Here is a 19,813-nt window from a genome sequence, read left to right on the forward strand (position 1 = left end):
AATAATCTAAGATTTTAAAATAATTTCTCTTTTACTGGATGCTCTTGTAAAATAAACTAAGTTAGTAATATTGAGGACACTATTTAATTGTATTGTTGTTTTACAATAGATATACTTAATCTAGAAATGCAATTGTAAGCCTCAGATTAATCAAAACTACAACATGATATTGTGAGTTCTTAAACAAGAAGTTATGGACATGCTAATCAACCAATATATATATATATATGAAGTACATTGCTGATACAACATTAAAAGTTTCACCATGAGTTCATAATCTTCAAATTGAAACTTTACGAAAATATATTTCATGTCAAGAAAAGAATTGATAAAAATATGCTTAGACTCATTCCAAAATTTTAAAAGAAGTCGCAATAGGTTATATGAATAAGAAGAATTTTATAGAAATAAGTTATTTTAAGAGTCAATAAAAAAACATAAAAAGTTCAAATATAAGGCAAATTATATTATCAATATAGGAATATAAATTGATTTAGGTTATACTACCTTCAGTCGTAATTATAAGACATCGTTTGTAGTATACAGCCGAGATCTTATAATTAGGACCGGAAGTGGTATTATATTTAATTATATATAATAATGTAAATAAAATTAATTTATATTATATTATATTATATATAATTCTATAAAATAACAAAATAAACAAGCCAGGCCTCCAAACTTGTAGGTTAGGCTTTAATTAAAGAGACCAAGTCTATTTACCTAAAAAGGTTCATAAATAAACCTGGGCCTAGGCTTAATCTATTTATTAAACAAATTTATTAAACAGGCTAGACCAGATTTAAAGTAGGCCAAGCTGCAGGCTACTGAAAGGCTTCTGCCTACTTCCACCCTTAATTACGCATTAAGGAGAGGATAGCAATTACAAATTCAGACAAACACTGAACAAAGACACAAGCCACAGGCAGAGGACATGCTACAACCGACTATGCTTGCCAACTTTCGAGAGGTTGGTTCTATTCTTCCCCCGGGGCCAAATTCAATTCCAAATTCTCCACACCTCCTGCTGAACCAAGGAACTGGTTTATAAACTCAAAAAGGCGACTTTCCCATTATCAAAAACAACCCTTCATAGCCTTTGACCTTAGTCACCCTACAGCTACCCTAATTTTCTACCACTTTCTCCAAAATAGAAAGTCAAGGTTCTGACCCACAAAAAGCATCTTTTCCTATTTCCCTAATTTTCCAAAAACAATCCCAACACTTTCCCTATGTTCGTGTTTTTAAAGGAAGTTGAGATTCATTGGAAACACATCCAAAGCCTGTCATGTCTTCCCCTGTAAGATTAGAACTTGGAGGACTATATGACTTTATGAGATAACTCTGTAAAGTTGAATTTGTTGGCATTATTTCATTCTTCACTGGGGTTACTTTATCTTTTTTGGATTAACACATTACGTGTGCTTAAACTTATATTTCCACTATAATCTCAAAATAGATCAAAATAGGAGGGGGATGAAGATTTATTTAAAACCAACTCCTTCACATATCAAAATTATAAATAGGGAAACTTTTATCTTTCTATATACATGTCCTCTCCTAGCCATCCACTCTGGTAGGTGAAAGAAACTTGAGACTAAGAATAGGTAGATTAGCTGCTCCTTCTGCCAGTAATGATGGATAACTTGCTGAGATGAGAAAGAGAGAAGATCACCACTCAATTGTTGGAATTTGAAGTTGTAGACTTGCTTGCCAAATTAGAATCAAGTGAAGGCGGAGGCAGATCATTCTTGAGCAACCCAACATGATCTACACAAATATCCATCACCTCCGGCTTGCTCCTATGCTTCCCATCATTCTCTATATCCCTCAGTATCTCCAGAACTTCCTTCATTGAAGGCCTCATACCCTTTAAATTCTGCAAACACTGAAATGCCAGCTCTGCCACAGCATTAATCATCTTCCTCACCTTTTGATCCGACTCAAACCCGAGCATAGGATCCACCAGTTCATGCAGTGCCCGATTCTGGATCTTGTTGATTGCCATGGTGGACAAATTGATCTCGTGTCGATGATGTGTGATGTCCACAGATGGCAATGATGATATCAGCTCAATCAAAACCACACCAAAGCTACACACGTCACTTTTATCAGTGAGCTTATAGCAGTCATGGTACTCTGGGTCAACTTAGCCTGGAGTTCCTTGGGGGGCTGTGGAAATATGGGTGACATCTTCTGGGAAGAGACGGGACAATCCAAAGTCTACAACTTTAACAACAAAATAGTTGTCCAGGAGGATGTTGTTGGTTTTGACGTCTCGATGGATGATGTTTGAGGCATGAAGGTATGCCAAAGCACTTGCAGTTTCAATAGCTATGTTCATTTTGATATTCTAAGGCAGCGAGCCTGGCTTTGCTTGATCGCCATGAAGATGATCCGCGACTGTTCCATTAGGAATGTACTCATATACAAGAAGGAGTTCGTGACTGTGCCTAGAAGTGCAGCCATAAAAGGACACAAGGTTTGTATGACGTAAGGGTGTCAGGATCTGAACTTCATCTATAAATTGTTCTACTATCTTGTAATTGTTCTCATACAGTCGCTTCATTGCAATATAACGACCGTCCCGAAGTTTACCTGGACATGATACATCATAAGATTAAGGAAAGTGAGTACTGACAGTTATGAAATGTCAGGATTCTAGAGGGACTAAATTCGCTGTATTACCAAAGTATGCTATTCTGAAATGTCCATCTCCAAGATCTCTGGCTGAATCGAAATTGTTAGTGGCCTCTTCAAGTTCACTATATGTGAAGACAGGGACTCCAAAATATTTACTTGCATTAATCTCAGGATCCTCTATCTTCATGGAGGAAACAGAAGAACCAGCACGTGATTGTATGTATGACTTTGCATAACCGGTCTTCTTTCGACGTTGATAGAAATAAAAGAGAGTGAGCATGACAAGCACAACGACTGCAGCAGTAACACTACCTGCGATACAAAATGGTAATGACTTTCAGTTAATGTAATTGTCAAAGAAACTACTAAAGAAAAGAACAAAAAGCATGTTAAGAAAAGAACAAAAAGCAGATCTATTACCTACAATGACTTTATTTCTCATTGAATGTCCTGTTCCAGCAATAACACACAAAGAAAGCAAACTGGGGTTAAATACTAGCTAGAATCTGCATATTAAGAAAGAACAAAACAAAGGATACAGAGATAAAAAAGTTATCCAATTTAGCAATGGGAAATTATGACATGTAGATGAATGCATTAACATTTACCACTAACTTTTGAGATGAGTTGTATCCTTACAGAAGCAGCAGAATTTATATTTAAGAAAACTACAGCGTCCACTACTTTTTACAGTATAGAAAATCAGGTTCAGGTGCAGAGCCTAAAGTTGGAGTTAGATTATACAGAGAAGAAACAGTTGGGGTTATGTGGCCGTTATCATCAATAATGATGGCAGGGCAGAGCCTAAATTGCCCTCTTCACTATTGTTTCTTTGGATGGCCCCACTCTGCATCCCAACCAAGTTAATTATTTGGCTGAGGTGCAAGATAAGGAAGACGTGTTAGACTGGAAACGTGGAAGACGATGGTCAATGCAACTACTTGCTTGACGTCTAAATTGTCCAAAATACCCTCAGTATGAAGCCGTTTCCAGACCAATAATTGCCCTCGTTCAGTAATCTTGACTGGACAAGTCATTTTCTTTACTTGTAATGGACGTCTTAAAGCTATTTTATTAGCGATGACCATGAGAAAATTTGTCCATAATCTATGCACAACAAGTGAAGAAACATGCATGTTCCGTGGCAGACGCCTTCTGACAATTAGTATTCAAACTCAAGCATGAATGGTGTACAAAAATTATTAGAAATTTATTACTAAGGAAAAACAGAGAGAGAAAATGGAAAGAATCGTTGAAAAGAAAAGTCAAACCAATCCTGCTGAGAAGTAAATAGAATGTGGGTTACGTTCGTTGACCCATTCAAATTATACACATGCTTGGTAAGAGTTTCATCCCCTTTGAACTCAAATTAATTATCGCTTCACATGATTTGATACTAGAAAAATTGAAGTGCAAAATAACACTCTTATGAAATAAACTTGCGATAAAAATGAGATTTAGGATTTATATGAAAAAATAATTAAATAGTTTTAAAATATAATTTTATTTTTAATAAATTATTATCAAAAATTTATAAAAAAACCATTATTTACTTTTTTAACATTACAAGTCTCCAATCCTCTTATCATATCTAAAAAGCTAATAATTTATAATTCCAAAACGCATCAATAATTTAGAAAGCAACTATTGGGTGAAGTAGAACTTGCCAGCTCATCTCAAACTTTAAAATATTTGCCAGACACAATCCTTTTTATTGAGTATTAATTCAAGAAGTGAAGATAATGAAAGGAGATCTCAAATATTTTCTATTTTTAACATAAAAATATTGAGAATATTATATTAGAAAAATTACTGAAAATCTCCCGTTGCAAAGTTGCTTTTCAAAAGTATCTGAAATTTGTTTAAAAACTTATTGCAACTTATTTTTTAAAAAATATGCATTTTTTAAACGGTATGCAGCATATATGTTGAACCAAGTTATACGCAGACACGCAGTCGGTGAAAATTTGTAACTCTGCCTTTGACTTGTCTAGGACTCAGCCTCTAATCCTTGAATATGTAATGTTAACTCCGTACTTAGTATAAAAACTAATTAAAAACTAATTTAATTTTAAATATAAAATTCTTATTTTATTTTGTTTTTCACATTTATTTATTTTACCTCCTAATTAATTTTCACAGAATTGCAAGAATTATATAATTTTCAATATACATAATTAATAAAAATATATCTAAAAAATAACACTTATTTATTATAAATAACTGAGTCAATTAATATTTTAATATTCATAGATTAGTCATGCAAATATGGAAGAGTTGAGATAACTTAATTCTGGCAGAAAAAAAAAAAAAAACTACCATCACCATCAAAAGAGGCGACGGGCGGTGAGAGTTCGGCCTTCGGCGAGCCCCAAATGGGTCTTCTATTTACTCTGCCGCTACTGATGGTGGAGATGATCGAATTCGAATTTGAGTTTTTTCCACTTTCATATTTCTATAGTTAAAAAAATTAAAAAAAAATATCAGTTCTGAAAAAAAATCCAAAAATATAGACGCACACTATTTTTTGACAATAATTGGAATCTCAGAGGATATTCCAAAGCATCTCGACAATTGAAAAAGTTACACAGGAAAAAGGGCGAAGAAAATGAGAGTGAGAGATGCTGAATGTAATTGACATTGAAAATCTAGCCGACGGCGATGGGAATTCTGATTTCCATTTTCCATACATAATAAATAAAAATTGTGACAAAAATAGAGGAAGATATATCATGAATTGCTTTCTAATGGATTTGTAAAATTTCCGTTGCAAAATCCGGAACAAATTTTATGCAACGGATGTGCTAGGAAAAGGAAGTTGTCCCACATTTCCACTTTTCTCAACCATCGGAATAACCCCCCTCGCTATCTTCCAAATGCTAAAACCGTGACCCAATTCGATGGATGTTCAAAACCTTGAAATCAGGCAAGCACAAATTTCCTTGAAGTTTACCGTGCATGATCCTGGAAAGTCATAACGGCAGACCGTACGGGAACATTCAACGACGCGGATTTTTGTTGAAATATTAACATCTTTAATCGTTAATTGTACTTCATAAAACTTGAGATAATTGATGTCGTCGTCATGAAATACTTCCATCTATGGAGTCTTTTGTTCCTTTCTATTATACACAGCATATATAATGTTTTCATATTCACAAAAAGATCCACAGTTTCATGCTTTCTATAGCAAGAAAACCATTAGGATGATATGTAAATAAACCATTTACTTTTCACATCTTTCGGACACTTGGAGCTCATGATGTCAAAACCCTTGTACTTCATTGCTGCTCTCTCCTTCTTCTGCCTCGAGCACAGTATTGCCGAAGTATCTTCTTCTTCTTCAATATGTTCCCCTTCTGCTGGTTGCGGTAATGGAGTTTCCATTCAGTATCCTTTCTGGGTGAACAGCAATTCCGCCTTAGAATGTTGTGGTTACCCTGATTTTGGTCTCAACTGCTCCGATCATGGCCGACCCACTATCAGTCTTCCAAGTGACACATACCATGTCACCGATATAAACTACCATAATCATACACTAACACTTGTCGACATGGATGTGGTGGGCCAATCCTGCCCCAGAGCACGCCACAATGTTAGCTTAGGAAACCTCCCATTGAGTGTTGATGATCAGCTGAATGTGAACCTGAGTTTCTTCTTCAGTTCCAGCGTATCTAATAAAGTCAATAATCTTCCTTCCAACCCCATAGGGTGCTTGAAAAATGAGGGATCGAAGCATTCATATATCGAGACGACGCGGTGGGAAATATATGGGCTGAATATAGAATGTGAGGAGAAGGTGGTAGTAGTGGTGATTGATGAAGCGGGAAGAGATCAGTAGTGATACCTTGGTAACTGGGTTCGGTGAAGCTATGAACAATGGCTTTGTGGTTGATTGGTGGAGAGCCATGGATTGCTCTGAGTGTGAGATATCTGGAGGACTTTGTGGCCACAATCCCACCAATCATCAGACGCTATGCTTTTGCAGGGTTGGCAGTATCGCAAACCAAAAGCTGCAGCAAAGGTACCTTCGCTTTCTTGTAATTGATCGCATCTGCATCTCATATCTTTCTCTCTCTCTAATTTCCTGTTAGTCTCTGTGCACATAAATAAAGTGCAAGGCTTAAATTTCATATCTAATAAGCAATTCGTAGCACGTAGTTTTGTGCAATCTGTTGTTGGAGTGCTATTACAGCAATTCCATGGAGAGTTTACACCGTCATATCCTTAGTCTTTGATTTGAAAACCCCCGGGGGGTTGGTCGTTGCATGCGTGAAGGAAATCTGCCCTTTGCATGCACATGGAAGGAAATTAAAGGTAAATTATTACTACTATTTATTCTGACACGGTTTGCCCTGTGAAAACTGAGGTAGTAGTTACGTGTCGTTGATGAAGCGGTTTTGATGAAACTATGCCTTGACATATAGGAAGCTCAAACTTCAAACTGGCTAATGACTGGTACTTTCGCAAGATTGAGTTTTCTAACTAGGACCGTTTTGCGGCTGAGCTGTGTTCTGTGCTTGATCTCACTCGGCCGGCAAATTCATTGACATGGGTCGTCCAATTATTGAGCTAATACATGTGAAAGCCCAAAACATCTGAGGTGCAAATGGAAACGACATAGCCCAATCTAGAGCCCTATTGGAAAGAAACCAAAAAAAAAATGAATGTATGAGCCGTCTCCAACTCGCGTGCCCTTCAAGGAGTCAAAGCCATCTAGATTTAGCCTCATTAGGCCAACTAAATGAAGGGTTTATAGTTGACTTTGATTTAAAGGTTAATACAACGTTTGCTCACGCTAGTTTAGCTTCATTTTAGTGTTAGTTCCTGAAGTTTAGAACCTGTGATTTTGATCCCTCAAGTTTATTTTTATTTAAAATGTTAATCCTTATAGTTTGAAAAGGACTTAGAGCAGCAATTAAAGATTTTAATTTGACATATGTGGCACTAATTCCATTATGTTTGCTTACATGGTGTGCTGACTGGGCAATATGATGCGGAGAAAATGTTCTAAGGAGCGGCCTGGGTATTTTATTTTTTAAGAGAAAGAAAACAAAAACAAATCCTAACTCAGCGGTAGAATCCGGTCATCACTCTTCATTGCAGAGCTTTCGTTCGGATTCTTCGTTCATCACTAGTCCCCAACTCTCATCTCTGCTTTTCATCTCCGAGATTAGCTTTGCTGTATTGATTCTTCATTCCTCATCTGTGTTTCTAGATGGGAAAGCTTCTCTCTCTCTCTCTCTCTCTCTTCCAATGTCGTTCATCATCATTTTTTCTGGTTTGGAAAGCTTGTCCTCTGTTTTTCTCAATCACCTTGCTTTTATCTCATCAACCACCATCCTCTTATAGTTTGGTCTTAGTTCTCTGACATAAATTCTCATCCCTTCTCTTGTCCCTATCTTCTCCTCCACTCATCAATTTTTCAGCTGCAAGACCATATCATATACAAAATTTCCTTTATGGTAAACATAATGAAGTTATAAACAGAAAGCATCCTACTTCTGTTAAATAAATTAGCTTGAGTATCGATACAAAGAAAACAATCTCTGCCTTAGAATGATTGAATTTTTGCAAACCCTCTATGCAAATTTATGATGTAGTCTGAAAAAAATAAATATTGATTTATCTAGTTCACCAATTTTTGTAATGGTAAATTTCTAAGCAGTCATATGAAGAAGCTTCTTGTAACTAGAAAGCAGTAGCATGTTGGTCAACCTACCCCTCCTTCCTTAATTTTCAAGTTGAGAGACTCGCTACTTTATTCCCGTTTTAACTTAGACATAAACTACAGCCAAAAATAAAATTTGGGACAACAGTTTTTAAAAAAAATTATTGCAAATTGATTTGGTAAATGGTAATGAGGGCATCAAATGCTATGCTTTTGCAGGGATTAAAAAAATAATAATAATAATAAACTCCATTAGGACCTGTCTCTTCTCCTCTTCCTCTGTTTTTGGACCCAGTCACAATAAGTGGTCGCAGAAAACACCGCTTGCCACTCTCATTCTCCAGCACAATGAACCTCCATAGTCCCATTCTTCCATACACACTCTACAACTCCTCCTTCTTCTTCTACCTCTTGTTGTTAACAACGACTCTGCCACAATCCCCCGAGTCAAAAGATGGTCATAAGCACGTAACACGCAGCCGCACTTATAAGTGATATCCTATCCTTTCTGGGGAGGAAGCCGACTCCATTACGGTGGATGAGAAGGTTTCGAAGTATCGTGCCTGCTGTCTCCTGACATGGCTTCCACTCAAATCGCCCTCAAAACTTCACCTTGATCGATTTCGATCCCTCTCGTTTTAATCGTCAGCAAACGGACATCCAAGTTACGATAATTGTTCTTTCCGTTTCACCAACACTTCTTTGGACCGCACTCTGTTTTCTTTCGACCCAACCATTGTGAAAATGACCATATTCTACGACTGTGTCCCTGGGTTTTTCATTGGCCGGAGCGACATCACGTGCAGGGATGACAGAGAAAAGCAAGCTTTCTTTTTGGATCAATTTCTCGCCTCAATTCCCAGAACTGGTTCAACTTCAGGTGCCAGTTACGTGGGTGTCACTGTGAATTCTTTGGGTGGAATTGAATCGCTGAAGGTGACTTTCGATAAAAGGATTTAATATGTAGTATATTGCAGACGAGGATGACTGAAAAATGCTTGGAATCTGGAGGAGCCTGTGGGATGAAAGATGATAGGTCTCAATTATCATGTTATCGTGCAGACGGGCCTTGGGACTTGGCGTGTCCTACTTTTGCAAATTTGGTTTCTTTCTCTGTTCCTTCTATTTGGCCCTTCAATTGCTCTGCACATGCCAATCAGTGTTCTGTTCTTGTCAATGGCTTTTTTGATCTGTTACATCTTTAGCGATCACTCAGAAAAACTCCTTGCTAATCAAATAAATACCCAATCCAACATGATTGAACGGGGTACAAGTAAACCAGAAAAATTCTCACATACACCCAATTTACCGCCTTATTTATGTACTGGCCAATAGAATTTTGACAGCTCAAACATTTTTGATCTCATGTATCAGCCCACATGTCACCCTCTTTCTATTATTTTCATTACTTTTGAGAACCAGGTTCTTCATCCTCTCCCGCCCTCCCTCTTTCTATGAAATTTTTTCAAAGACTTTCACTCTCCCCCTCACAAGTCACAGTTACCAATTTACCGCCCCTCCTCCCATTTCTCCTTCCTTACCACGCCACTCTCCTCCCCTCGGAATCCCTCCCAAATGGAAGCCCCTTTTCTTTCGTTTCCCTTTCACAGTAAATTTTTAGGATTAAGAGGATTTTTAGGGTCTGCTTGGCACGAAGGAAATGGAGAAAAGGGGAAGAGAGAAAAATTTTGATAAGCTGATTTTAAAAAATTTAAAAAGTGAGATTAAAAATATTTTTAACTAATTTTAATTACTCTTTTATTTTATATTTTCCTTTTATCAAAATTTTCTAATCTCACTTCTTTAATTTTTTAAAACAAACTCATTAAAATTTGTCCCTCTCTTCCTTTCCTTCCATTTCTCTCGTACCGAACGGATGGAGGAGTTTTGTTCCTGAAAAATCAGGAAAATGAATGTGATAGAGAATCGCAGCCTCCCATTGTGAAGTCAAAGTCTGCCTTGACCCAAAAGCTGTGACTGATAAATGCTGAGCTAGCCCAGCCTGCATGTTGTCATAAATCAACCAGGGAGTTAACAATGGAGGCCTATGTGCAGTTCCTCGCCTTCTCCTTCTTCCATTCATCCTTCCCACTTTCCCTTTCTCAACCGGACAAGGAATACTGGGAGTGCGGACCATCCCCTTGTGGAAAACTTGGACATATCGATTACCCCTTCTGGTCAGACAAAAGTTATTGTGGCCGACCTGGGTTCCAGCTAGATTGTCCACAAGATGAAGATAACTTCCCTTCCATTCACATCGATTCACAGACCTTCAATGTCACACAGATTGACTCATCCACGTACAGGATGACACTGGTGCGAACAGACTTTGTCTATGATGATTGTTCTTCTTTTCCGACGAACACTTCTGTGAGCACCCGTTTCAATCTCTTCCATTATGATGAGCCATCTGTGAAGAACGTGACCCTGTTCTACCACTGCTCAGAGGAATCCACGGGGGAAGTCCAATTTCCATGCCACCCTTGGACAAGCTCTAATTCTAATTCTCGCAACTATGCTTTCTATTCGGAAGATGTCCATACTGACATGCTATTCCAGCACGGTCTTAACAAATGTAAGCATCGCATTCAGGTGCCGCTTTCAATAGAGTATGATGGGTATTCTCAAGATAAAAGCCAAGCCCTTCATGCAGCTTTGCGTGGAGGGTTTTGTGTGTGGTATAACGTCGATGGGTCTTGTGGAAAATGCTGGGAGTCTCATGGAAGATGTGGGTCGAATGATGCGTCTCAGTTTATCTGCTATTGCCCCGATGGGCATCATCCTCTCAACTGTTCTGTTTCTTCCCCTCCTTCCGATCGTTCCGGTTCTCCCGGTAAGCGCCTCTCCTCTTCTCCCCTTTATTATCCTCTCAGAGTTTTCGCTTATTACTTGCCACGCCATTTGATGGACCGCTTGTATATAAAACTCGTTTTGTTTAATAACACAGTATTTTAAGTGGGAAATAATTGTTTCAAGTAATTATCAACAGAGATAACCCTTCATCTCTTCCATCAACCTTCGTCTTAAAATCACCCCTCATGCTCTCTTTTTTTTAATTATTATTATTTGGTCATACTCCGTAATGTTATATGAAAGTCCAGTCTTGTACATGGAATGGTCTAAGGTTCACGTTTTCTGTGTCATTCATAATATTCGTATTAATCCAAACCAGTGGGTGTGAAGCTAATGGATATATGAGCCGTCTGCAATTCGTGTGCCCTCAAGGAGTCAGAGCCATCTTCATCGAGCCTCATGAGGCCCATTACATGAAGGGTTTATAGTTTGACTTTGATTTAATTATATTCCCGTCATCGCTATTGGCCATTTCAAACACAGGGCTTCGTTGCAATCATACCGTACATGGGTCATCCTAATTGTGTTCTTCCCTCTCAACTTCTCCTCTTCAAGACCTTCCTCTTCTTCATTCTCTTGTTCCCAGAATAGTTCGCCATTGCTGATGAACGGTACTAAGCTTGCGAGCTATTTAACTGCGGAAACTTCACCAACCTTAGTTACCCATTCTGGTTCGGTTCGCGGCTTGAGTATTGCGGGCATGCAAACTTCAAGCGGGATTGTGAAGGAGACAATGTTACTATGAACATCGCGTCCCAGAATTTTAATGTCATCGATGTCAATTCAACCACAAGAACTCTTAAAATAACAAGCATGGATTTGTGGGGCACCGACTGTCCGACTGAATTCAACAACATCACCTTCTGTTATGCTTTCTTCAACTACACTTCCAATAATGTAAACTCTACCATATTATACGACTGTGAATTTTTGGACTACACGCCTCCTCCTGTGAATCTATCGACTAACATGACATTTGACTGCCCCATAAATGGTAATCCTCGCAAAGCATACTTTATGCTGATCAGCGACAAATGGTTCAACTGGAGCACTCTGGGATGCAAAATTAGTATTACAGTTCCTGTTTTTGGGGAGGCAGCGAGAAGTTTCATGGAGGATCCTGAAGATCCTAGTCATATTATAGGTCAAGGTTTTGAGGTTAAATGGGAACTGACAGAAGAAGGGCAGTGTGAAGATTGCAAAATTTCAGGTGGGAGATGTGGGTACGATAATAGTTTTGGTAGGTTCACATGTTTCTGTCCTAATCAAAGTTATGAACAGCGTGGGTCTTGTTTTCCTGATGACCCAGTAGAGGCACCAACACCAAAACCCTTGTTGCAGTCACAACAGAGTATGTTTTCTTCTTCTGAGCTTCACAAAATGATGATCCTAATTTGTTTTGGATGGTAGCGTTTGATTTTCTTAAACAGGTTAGGTAGCTTTCCCCTTTCATATATTAATTGAATTGGTTGGTTTAGCATATTATAATATGCAGAATAGGACATTTAGGAAAAATAAATTAAAAAAGAAGAGGCAGCTATGTGTTAAATAATCATTGGGCACCACGTTTTAGGAATCACCAAAATATGAACTTTATATCTTGACGATGTTGTTGTTGCTGTGTTTTTATTAGTAGAGTTGTTAATTCAAATTTGATCTTATGGTCTAACTCATTTAAGCTCGCTAAATTTTACGAATAAGATCGAATAAATAAAGATTTTAATCTAATGGAGCTAATTTTATATTATAGGAAGAGTAGTGTGTCCGTGTTATGATGAAAATGATGAAAGAGATGAGATTCAGTATGGTTTAATAGTTTGATATAGGTTTTACATAATGTATTATGCAGAGTAGGACGTACCAAAAGAGAGCTGAACTAAACAACCAAGTTACATGGCATTGAAAATTTAAAAAAGAAAAAAGGGTAAGAAATTCCATTACATTTAGAACAAGTTTAGGTGCTCATTTTAAAGATAAGTATTCAGAGCTCATCCTAACTGGATTGTCCAGATGAGATTTATATAGTTTAGATTTAATTTTTTTTTACATAATTATTTTAATTCCATTAGGTTCTGTCTCTTCTCCTCATCCTCTGTTTCCTTTTAACTGTTACGATAAGTGGTTATCAAAAACACCACTAGACACTCATTCTCTAACGTGAGGAATCCACTATATAGTTTCGATCCCTCTCGTTATATCGTCAAATGGTGTGAAGGGACACCCCAAACTACGACAACTGTTCTTTCAGTTTCACCAACAGTTCTTTTGACCCAGCTCTGTTTCCTTTCGACACAGCCGTTGTGACCATGACCATATTCTATGACTGTGCCCCTCGGTGTTCCATCGGCCGGAACAACACCTCGTGCAGAGATGATGGAGAAAAGCAAGATTTCTTTTTGGATCAATTTCTGTTGCATCGATTCCCAGTGTACTAGTTCTACACTGTGAGGTTCACCTTCATGTGTTTCATTCTTATGGCTTCTTTCTCTGTTCCTTCTATTAGGTCCTGTAGTTGCTCTGCGACATGCAAATCAGTGTTCTATTCTTGTCATAGAATTTTTTGGTTTGTTACATCTTTAGAAAAACTCACTACCCTCCATGAACAAGAGCTGACGATGTCACTAAGGAGACTCTGAGGCACTCATGATTCATTCTTAGGAAGTTAGATTTTTCTTTATGTTATTTCAGTTCATTCACTTTCACCTTGTTGATTAAGGTTTTAGCTTGTTCGCTGGGAACATTTGATAGTTGAAAAGTCTTAACATAATTAAAAGCTATTAGTCCAATAAATACCCCATCCATGATGAAACAAACCAAGGGCTTGGTTGCCCTGTTCGCTCCTATATGATTGGTCTTCTATAGTACCCAGCTCAATTGGTAGCTGGGTTTTGATTTACCAGTAATCCAACTTTTCTTGGTCGTTGTCCGTTCAAAATAAATTTAATGAGGTAGATTTAATTATCAATTTGAATAGATATCATATTTTATATCAAAACAGTATCTACAACCAACCTTAAAACCTTTGAACAGGGAAAAGGAGTAAGTTTGTAATAGGTAAAATAGAAATATAAAATCACACGTTTAGGAAAACAATGCTTAATCTTCATTTACAACTGAAAATTTCCCTAATGTGATTATACTTAAATAGTGACTTCTTATTAAATTATAAAATATTTCAATTCTATCGGTATAGAAATAATATTAATAGTGTTGGTAATTTGGTATACATAATTTATAAGACTTTAATGGTATCATTTCAGTATTAAGATTTTTTTTAATGAATAAGTAGTTTGCTGGTAAAAAAAAAAAAAAGTAGTTTCAAGTTAAAAATGATTTGGATATATTTTGAATTATACCTGAAAAAAAAAATTGTTGTTAGAATGAGTAATGAAAGTTAACAAGGGGCCCAATTTGAAAATAGTCTGAAAAAGGAGAGGGGAAAGTGAGTGGCTGCTTCCTAACGAATATGTGCAAGACATTTTCACCTGTGGCCGTCTGGAATACGCATTGAATAGTCAACATCTACTTTTTATATATTATTTTCCGTGCTCAATATAAAAGCTTGGATAGGTTTGATTTTAATTTTAAATATAAGATCTCAGTTAATTGTATATTTTGCATTTATTTATTTTTTTAAGATAATTTATATAATAATAATAGTTCTACTCAATACATTTGATTAGTAAAAATATTTTAAGAATAATAATACTTAATCATTACAAATAACTATTTTAATTAATTTTTTAATTTATTTAAATTAGTTAACTAATTTTTGTATTAAAAAAATGTAAGTAAATAATAATATGAAACGACGGGAAGGACTTGTCCCCCCGGGGGCAATGTGAAGGAAGATAGGATTTTTAGGGTTGAGGCGTTTTGTTCCTGAAAAATCAGGAAAACGAATGATGACAGAGGATCGCAGCCTCCTGTTGTGAAGTCAAAGTCTGCCTTGACCCAAAAGCTGTGACTGATAAATGCTGAGCTAGCCCAGCCTGCATGCTGTCATAAATCAACCAGGGAGTTAACAATGGAGGCCTATGTGCAGTTCCTCGCCTTCTCCTTCTTCCTTTCATCCTTCCCACTTTCCCTTTCTCAACCGGACAAGGAATACTGGGGGTGCGGACCATCCCCTTGTGGAAAACTTGGAAATATCGATTACCCCTTCTGGTCAGACAAAAATTACTGTGGCAGAACTGAGTTCCAGCTAGATTGTCCCCAAGATGAACATGACTTCCCTTCAATTGACATCGGTTCACAGACTTTCAATGTCACAGAGATTGAGCCATCCACGATGAAACTGGTGCGAACAGACTTTGTCTATGATGATTGTTCTTCTTTTCCGACGAACACTTCTGTGAGAACCCGTTTCAATCTCTTCCATTATGATGAGCCATCTGTGAAGAACGTGACCCTATTCTACAACTGCTCAGGCGACTTGACTGGGGGAATCCCATTTCCATGCCGCCCTCGAACAACCTCTAATTCTAATTCTCGCAACTATGCTTTCTATTCGGAAGATGTAGATATTGACATGCTATCCGGTCTGAACAAATGTAAGCATCGTGTTCAGGTGCCGCTTTCAATAGAATCTCATGGGTACACTCGAGATAAAATCCAAGCCCTTCAAGAAGCTTTGGGTGAAGGGTTTCGTGTGCAGTATGATGTCGATGGGTCTTGTGGAAAATGCCGGGAGTCTTATGGAAGATGTGGGTCGAATCATACGTCTCCGTTTATCTGCTATTGCCTCGATGGGCATCATCCTCTTGACTGTTCTGTTTCTTCCGGTCTTTCCGATCGTTCCCGTTCTTCCGGTAAGCGCCTCTCCACTTCTCCCCTTTTTTATCCTCTCAGAGTTTTCGCTCATTACTTGCCACGCCAAATTTATGCTTAGCTATATGCTGCGCTTGCGCTGCGATTATTGCATTTTATTAGTTTAGACTTTAGAGACGCCTTTGTTCAATTTGACTGCCTTCAGTAAGATAAAGGCGATAAACGCCCCAACGGCTTGTTTCCACTTCCAGTGAAACTCAATTAAAAGTAAAGAAAATGACTTCCCAGGCAAGATTACTGAACGAGGGCAATTATTAGTCCGGAAAATACTTAATCTTGAGGGTATTTTGGAGATTTTAGATGTCAACGAAGCAGTGGCCTTGACTTGCAAGTCATGGAATTCCATATTTCCAGTCTGGCACGTCTTCCTTATCTTGCACCTCATAGCCAGATATTTAACTCAAGTGGGAGGTAGAGTGGGGCCATTTAGGTGTTGCCCCGCAGGAGTGTCATTGTGATGCCGCCATTACTGATTGGCGCTTTTACTTTCCTTGGCACCATGAAGTTTGATATTTACAGCCTCCTTTGTTCTCGTTGAGGCCTTCCGGTAATCCTCCATGTCACCTTATCTTTCCTCCGGAGCATGGCCGTACTTTTAAAATAATTCTTTCCCATTAAAAAAAGAAGAAGCATTTAAAATTTTCAAAAAAATATAACTTTTTGGAAGATGTGAAAATTAATAATTTTTTAGATATAATAAAAGTACTGAAGACTTTTCATTTTAAAAAAATGAATAATAATTTCTAAAGGTGTTCATTAAAATTTTATAATTTGTCAATAATAATTTTATTTTTTAATAAAAAATTATAATTTTAAAATAATTATATTTCCATAGCAATCCTAAAACTCATTATTCTCGAAAGTTTATTCCATAAAGAGTGTTATTTTGCATTTCCACTGACAAATATCTGATGCCACATATTGATTTGCATTGCGAAGCTGAGTTTTAATATGAAAAGGCTTTGTGTTTGCAGTACCGCTCAAGTAATGAGCACCCAAACTTAACTTGGATGGTTTAAATTTAAAATTTTTAATTAATTATTTTAAAATAAAAAATCAATTTTTTGGGGAAAAAATAGCAACGACAAGGAAATGACTTTTCCAGGCAAGATTACTGAATGAGGGCAATTATATTGGTCTGGAAACTACTTAATCTTGAGGGTTATTTTGGAGATTAGAGATGTCAACGAAGTAGTTGCATTGACTCGCAAGTCCCAAGTATAGCCAACTTGTCAACTTAACTCGAAGGTACAGTGGGGCCATCAAAAGAAACAATACAGAGGATGATGGTCGTAACGCTTTTACTGTTTCTTTTCTGTATAATCTAAATACAACCACATCAGATGGAGCCTTACAACAGATATTTTAAAGATGGGGTCTACTTTGAATTGGATTGCACCTGAACTTGGTTTTCACTACTGGGTTAAAAGCTGCGAACGCTGTGGTTTTGATAAATATAAACTCTGCTGCTTCTGTAAGGATAAAACTCATCTCAAAAGTTAGTGGTAATGTTAATCCAATCATCTGCATTTCATAATTTCCCATTGCTAAGTCGGATAACTTTTTATATTCGTATCCTTTGTTCTGTTCTTTCTTCATATACAGGTTCTAATACGTCTCTAACCCCACTTTGCTTTCTCTGTGTATAATAGCCAGAACAGGAGGACGTGCATTAAGAAATAAACTCATTATAGGTGATAGATCTTCTCTTAGTTCTTTTCTTAACTTACTTTATAGTAGTTTCTTTTGACAAGTACATTAACTGAAAGCCATTACCACTCTGCATTTCAGTTGGTGTTACTGCTGTAGTCGTTAGTGGAGCAATAGGACTGCTGCTTTCTTGTAAGATCAAATCACGGAGGCAAATAATTGGATTATGCAAGACATCTCAGGATGAACAAAATATTGAGGCCTTCATTAGAAATCATGGTTCTCTAGCTCTCACAAGATATAAATTTGCAGATGTCAAGAAAATGACCAACTCTTTCAGAGATAAATTAGGACAAGGTGGTTATGGTTCTGTATACAAAGGAAAACTCCTCAATGGCCACCCTATTGCTGTAAAGTTATTGAAGGCATCAAAAGAGAACAAGGAAGAATTTATCAATGAGGTTGCCAGCAGCAGTCGGACTTCCCATGTAAATGTTGTTACACTTCTTGGGTTTTGTTTTGAAGGCAAACAGAAGGCTCTCATATATGAATTTATGTCCAATGGATCTCTTGACAAGTTCATTCACAACGTAGATAAGAATAGTCTATGCCTGACTTGGGAAAATTTGTACCAAATTGCAATTGGGATAGCTCGAGGACTTGAGTATTTGCATAGAGGATGCAACACTCGAATTCTACATTTTGATATAAAGCCACATAACATCCTTTTAGATGAAAATTTTTGTCCCAAGATCTCAGATTTTGGTCTTGCTAAGCTTTGTCCTAAAAAAGAAAGCATCATTTCAATTTCAGAAGCCAGAGGAACAATAGGATATCTTGCTCCAGAAGTTTGGAATAGAAATATAGGTGGAGTTTCGTATAAGTCTGATGTTTATAGCTATGGGATGATGCTATTAGATATGGTTGGAGGGAGAAAGAACATGAATGTTGAAACCAATTGTTCAACTGAGAAATATTTCCCAGATTATATTTATGTTCAACTTGAGCAAGACAGCAATTTGGGATGTAATGGAGCTAGTAACATGGAGGAACATGATATTGCAAAGAGAATGACCATTGTGGGTTTGTGGTGCATCCAAATATTTCCAAGTCAAAGACCTACAATGAGTAGGGTGATTGAAATGTTAGAAAGAAAATTTGAGCCATTGGAAATGCCACCAAAACCTGTCATGCCTTCCCCTCCAAGATTAGAACTAGAATCTTCCACCACTGGTACTACCACAACAGAGATTTCGGGTTTTCAAAGCGCTTCCCACATGCTGCTGGAGGAACATTAGGATTCAGAAATGCTGAAAAAGTACGGGTGGGGTCTCATAGTATGGTATTTATGGTTATCAAATGTCGTTCCTAAATTGTTTCTTTTTTGGTTTTTTTGGGGGGGGGGGGGGAGCAAGGGCTATGAAGCCAAGGGCTCTAAGACCAGTGAGCTATTCTTAGCATGTTACATTTTTAGACTTGTTGATAAGTCTGAGTTAATCATGACTTGAGCTTATCCTTTTGTCAAAGGATATTTTGATTGTTCATTAATTTCTCAAAGCTATGCAGCTTCTTTGCCATCATAGAAGTTAGACAAATAGATAGGCCAAGCTGTGTAAGGAGTCAAAATGGACGTTAGTTTAAGAATTGACAAGTAGCGTCTGAAATTGTTTGACCACTAAAATCCTGTCCTTGTTTAACCACTTAAATCTCATCCTAGCGAGACTTCTCTAAATGTTAATCCCATACACGTGTCAGTTTAATTTGTTAAACACATTGGATGAACGTACCACCCTTACTTTCTGCACTGACTGTGCTTGATCAATCCATACGAGCATAGTGTCGTCAGCTACCTTAAACTCCACGTGGTCCTTAAAAAATTACTCATTAAGCAGGCCCCAAGAACCTTATCATCAATTTCATTTAAAAAAAAAAATATTTAGGGAGAGAGAGAGATGAGTTGCAGAAAGAATGAGTGTCGGGCAAAGGAAAAAATGAGAAATAGAAAAGGTAATATTTGGGGCATGCGTGTGAGACGCAAGACATCATCAGATTAGCCAATTAGCCCATCAGATAAGCTGGCATTGTTCATTAAGCCAGTAGAATGGTCGATGCAACTATTTTTATAAGAGGAGCCGTGTAGAAGCTTATGGCATCATCATCTTAAAT

At 37.3% G+C, this 19,813-nt stretch overlaps 1 protein-coding gene and 1 pseudogene across 2 annotated transcripts in view; one reads left to right on the forward strand and one right to left on the reverse strand.

The window, feature by feature from the left end:
* LOC114760362 (LEAF RUST 10 DISEASE-RESISTANCE LOCUS RECEPTOR-LIKE PROTEIN KINASE-like 2.5) overlaps window positions 1–19,192 on the forward strand; it is a 32,675-nt gene extending 13,483 nt beyond the window's left edge. The window contains exons 1-3 of one of the 2 annotated variants that reach the window (XM_028949627.1): window positions 6,656–6,667; window positions 17,650–17,691; window positions 17,789–19,192. In XM_028949627.1, the coding sequence (XP_028805460.1) occupies window positions 17,971–18,945 (975 nt within the window). In that variant the 5' untranslated portion in view covers window positions 6,656–6,667; window positions 17,650–17,691; window positions 17,789–17,970 and the 3' untranslated portion in view covers window positions 18,946–19,192. Of the gene's footprint in view, window positions 1–6,655; window positions 6,668–17,649; window positions 17,692–17,788 lie in introns of those variants that run through there. The other variant, XM_028949626.1, reaches the window with a different exon arrangement.
* Window positions 1,679–8,682, reverse strand: LOC114760305 (LEAF RUST 10 DISEASE-RESISTANCE LOCUS RECEPTOR-LIKE PROTEIN KINASE-like 1.2; annotated as a pseudogene).
* Window positions 19,193–19,813: the final 621 nt, after the last annotated feature.

Source organism: Neltuma alba, unplaced genomic scaffold, assembly GCF_004799145.2.
Source record: "Neltuma alba isolate B1F8T4 unplaced genomic scaffold, ASM479914v2 tig00010970_pilon, whole genome shotgun sequence".
Taxonomy (NCBI): domain Eukaryota; kingdom Viridiplantae; phylum Streptophyta; class Magnoliopsida; order Fabales; family Fabaceae; genus Neltuma; species Neltuma alba.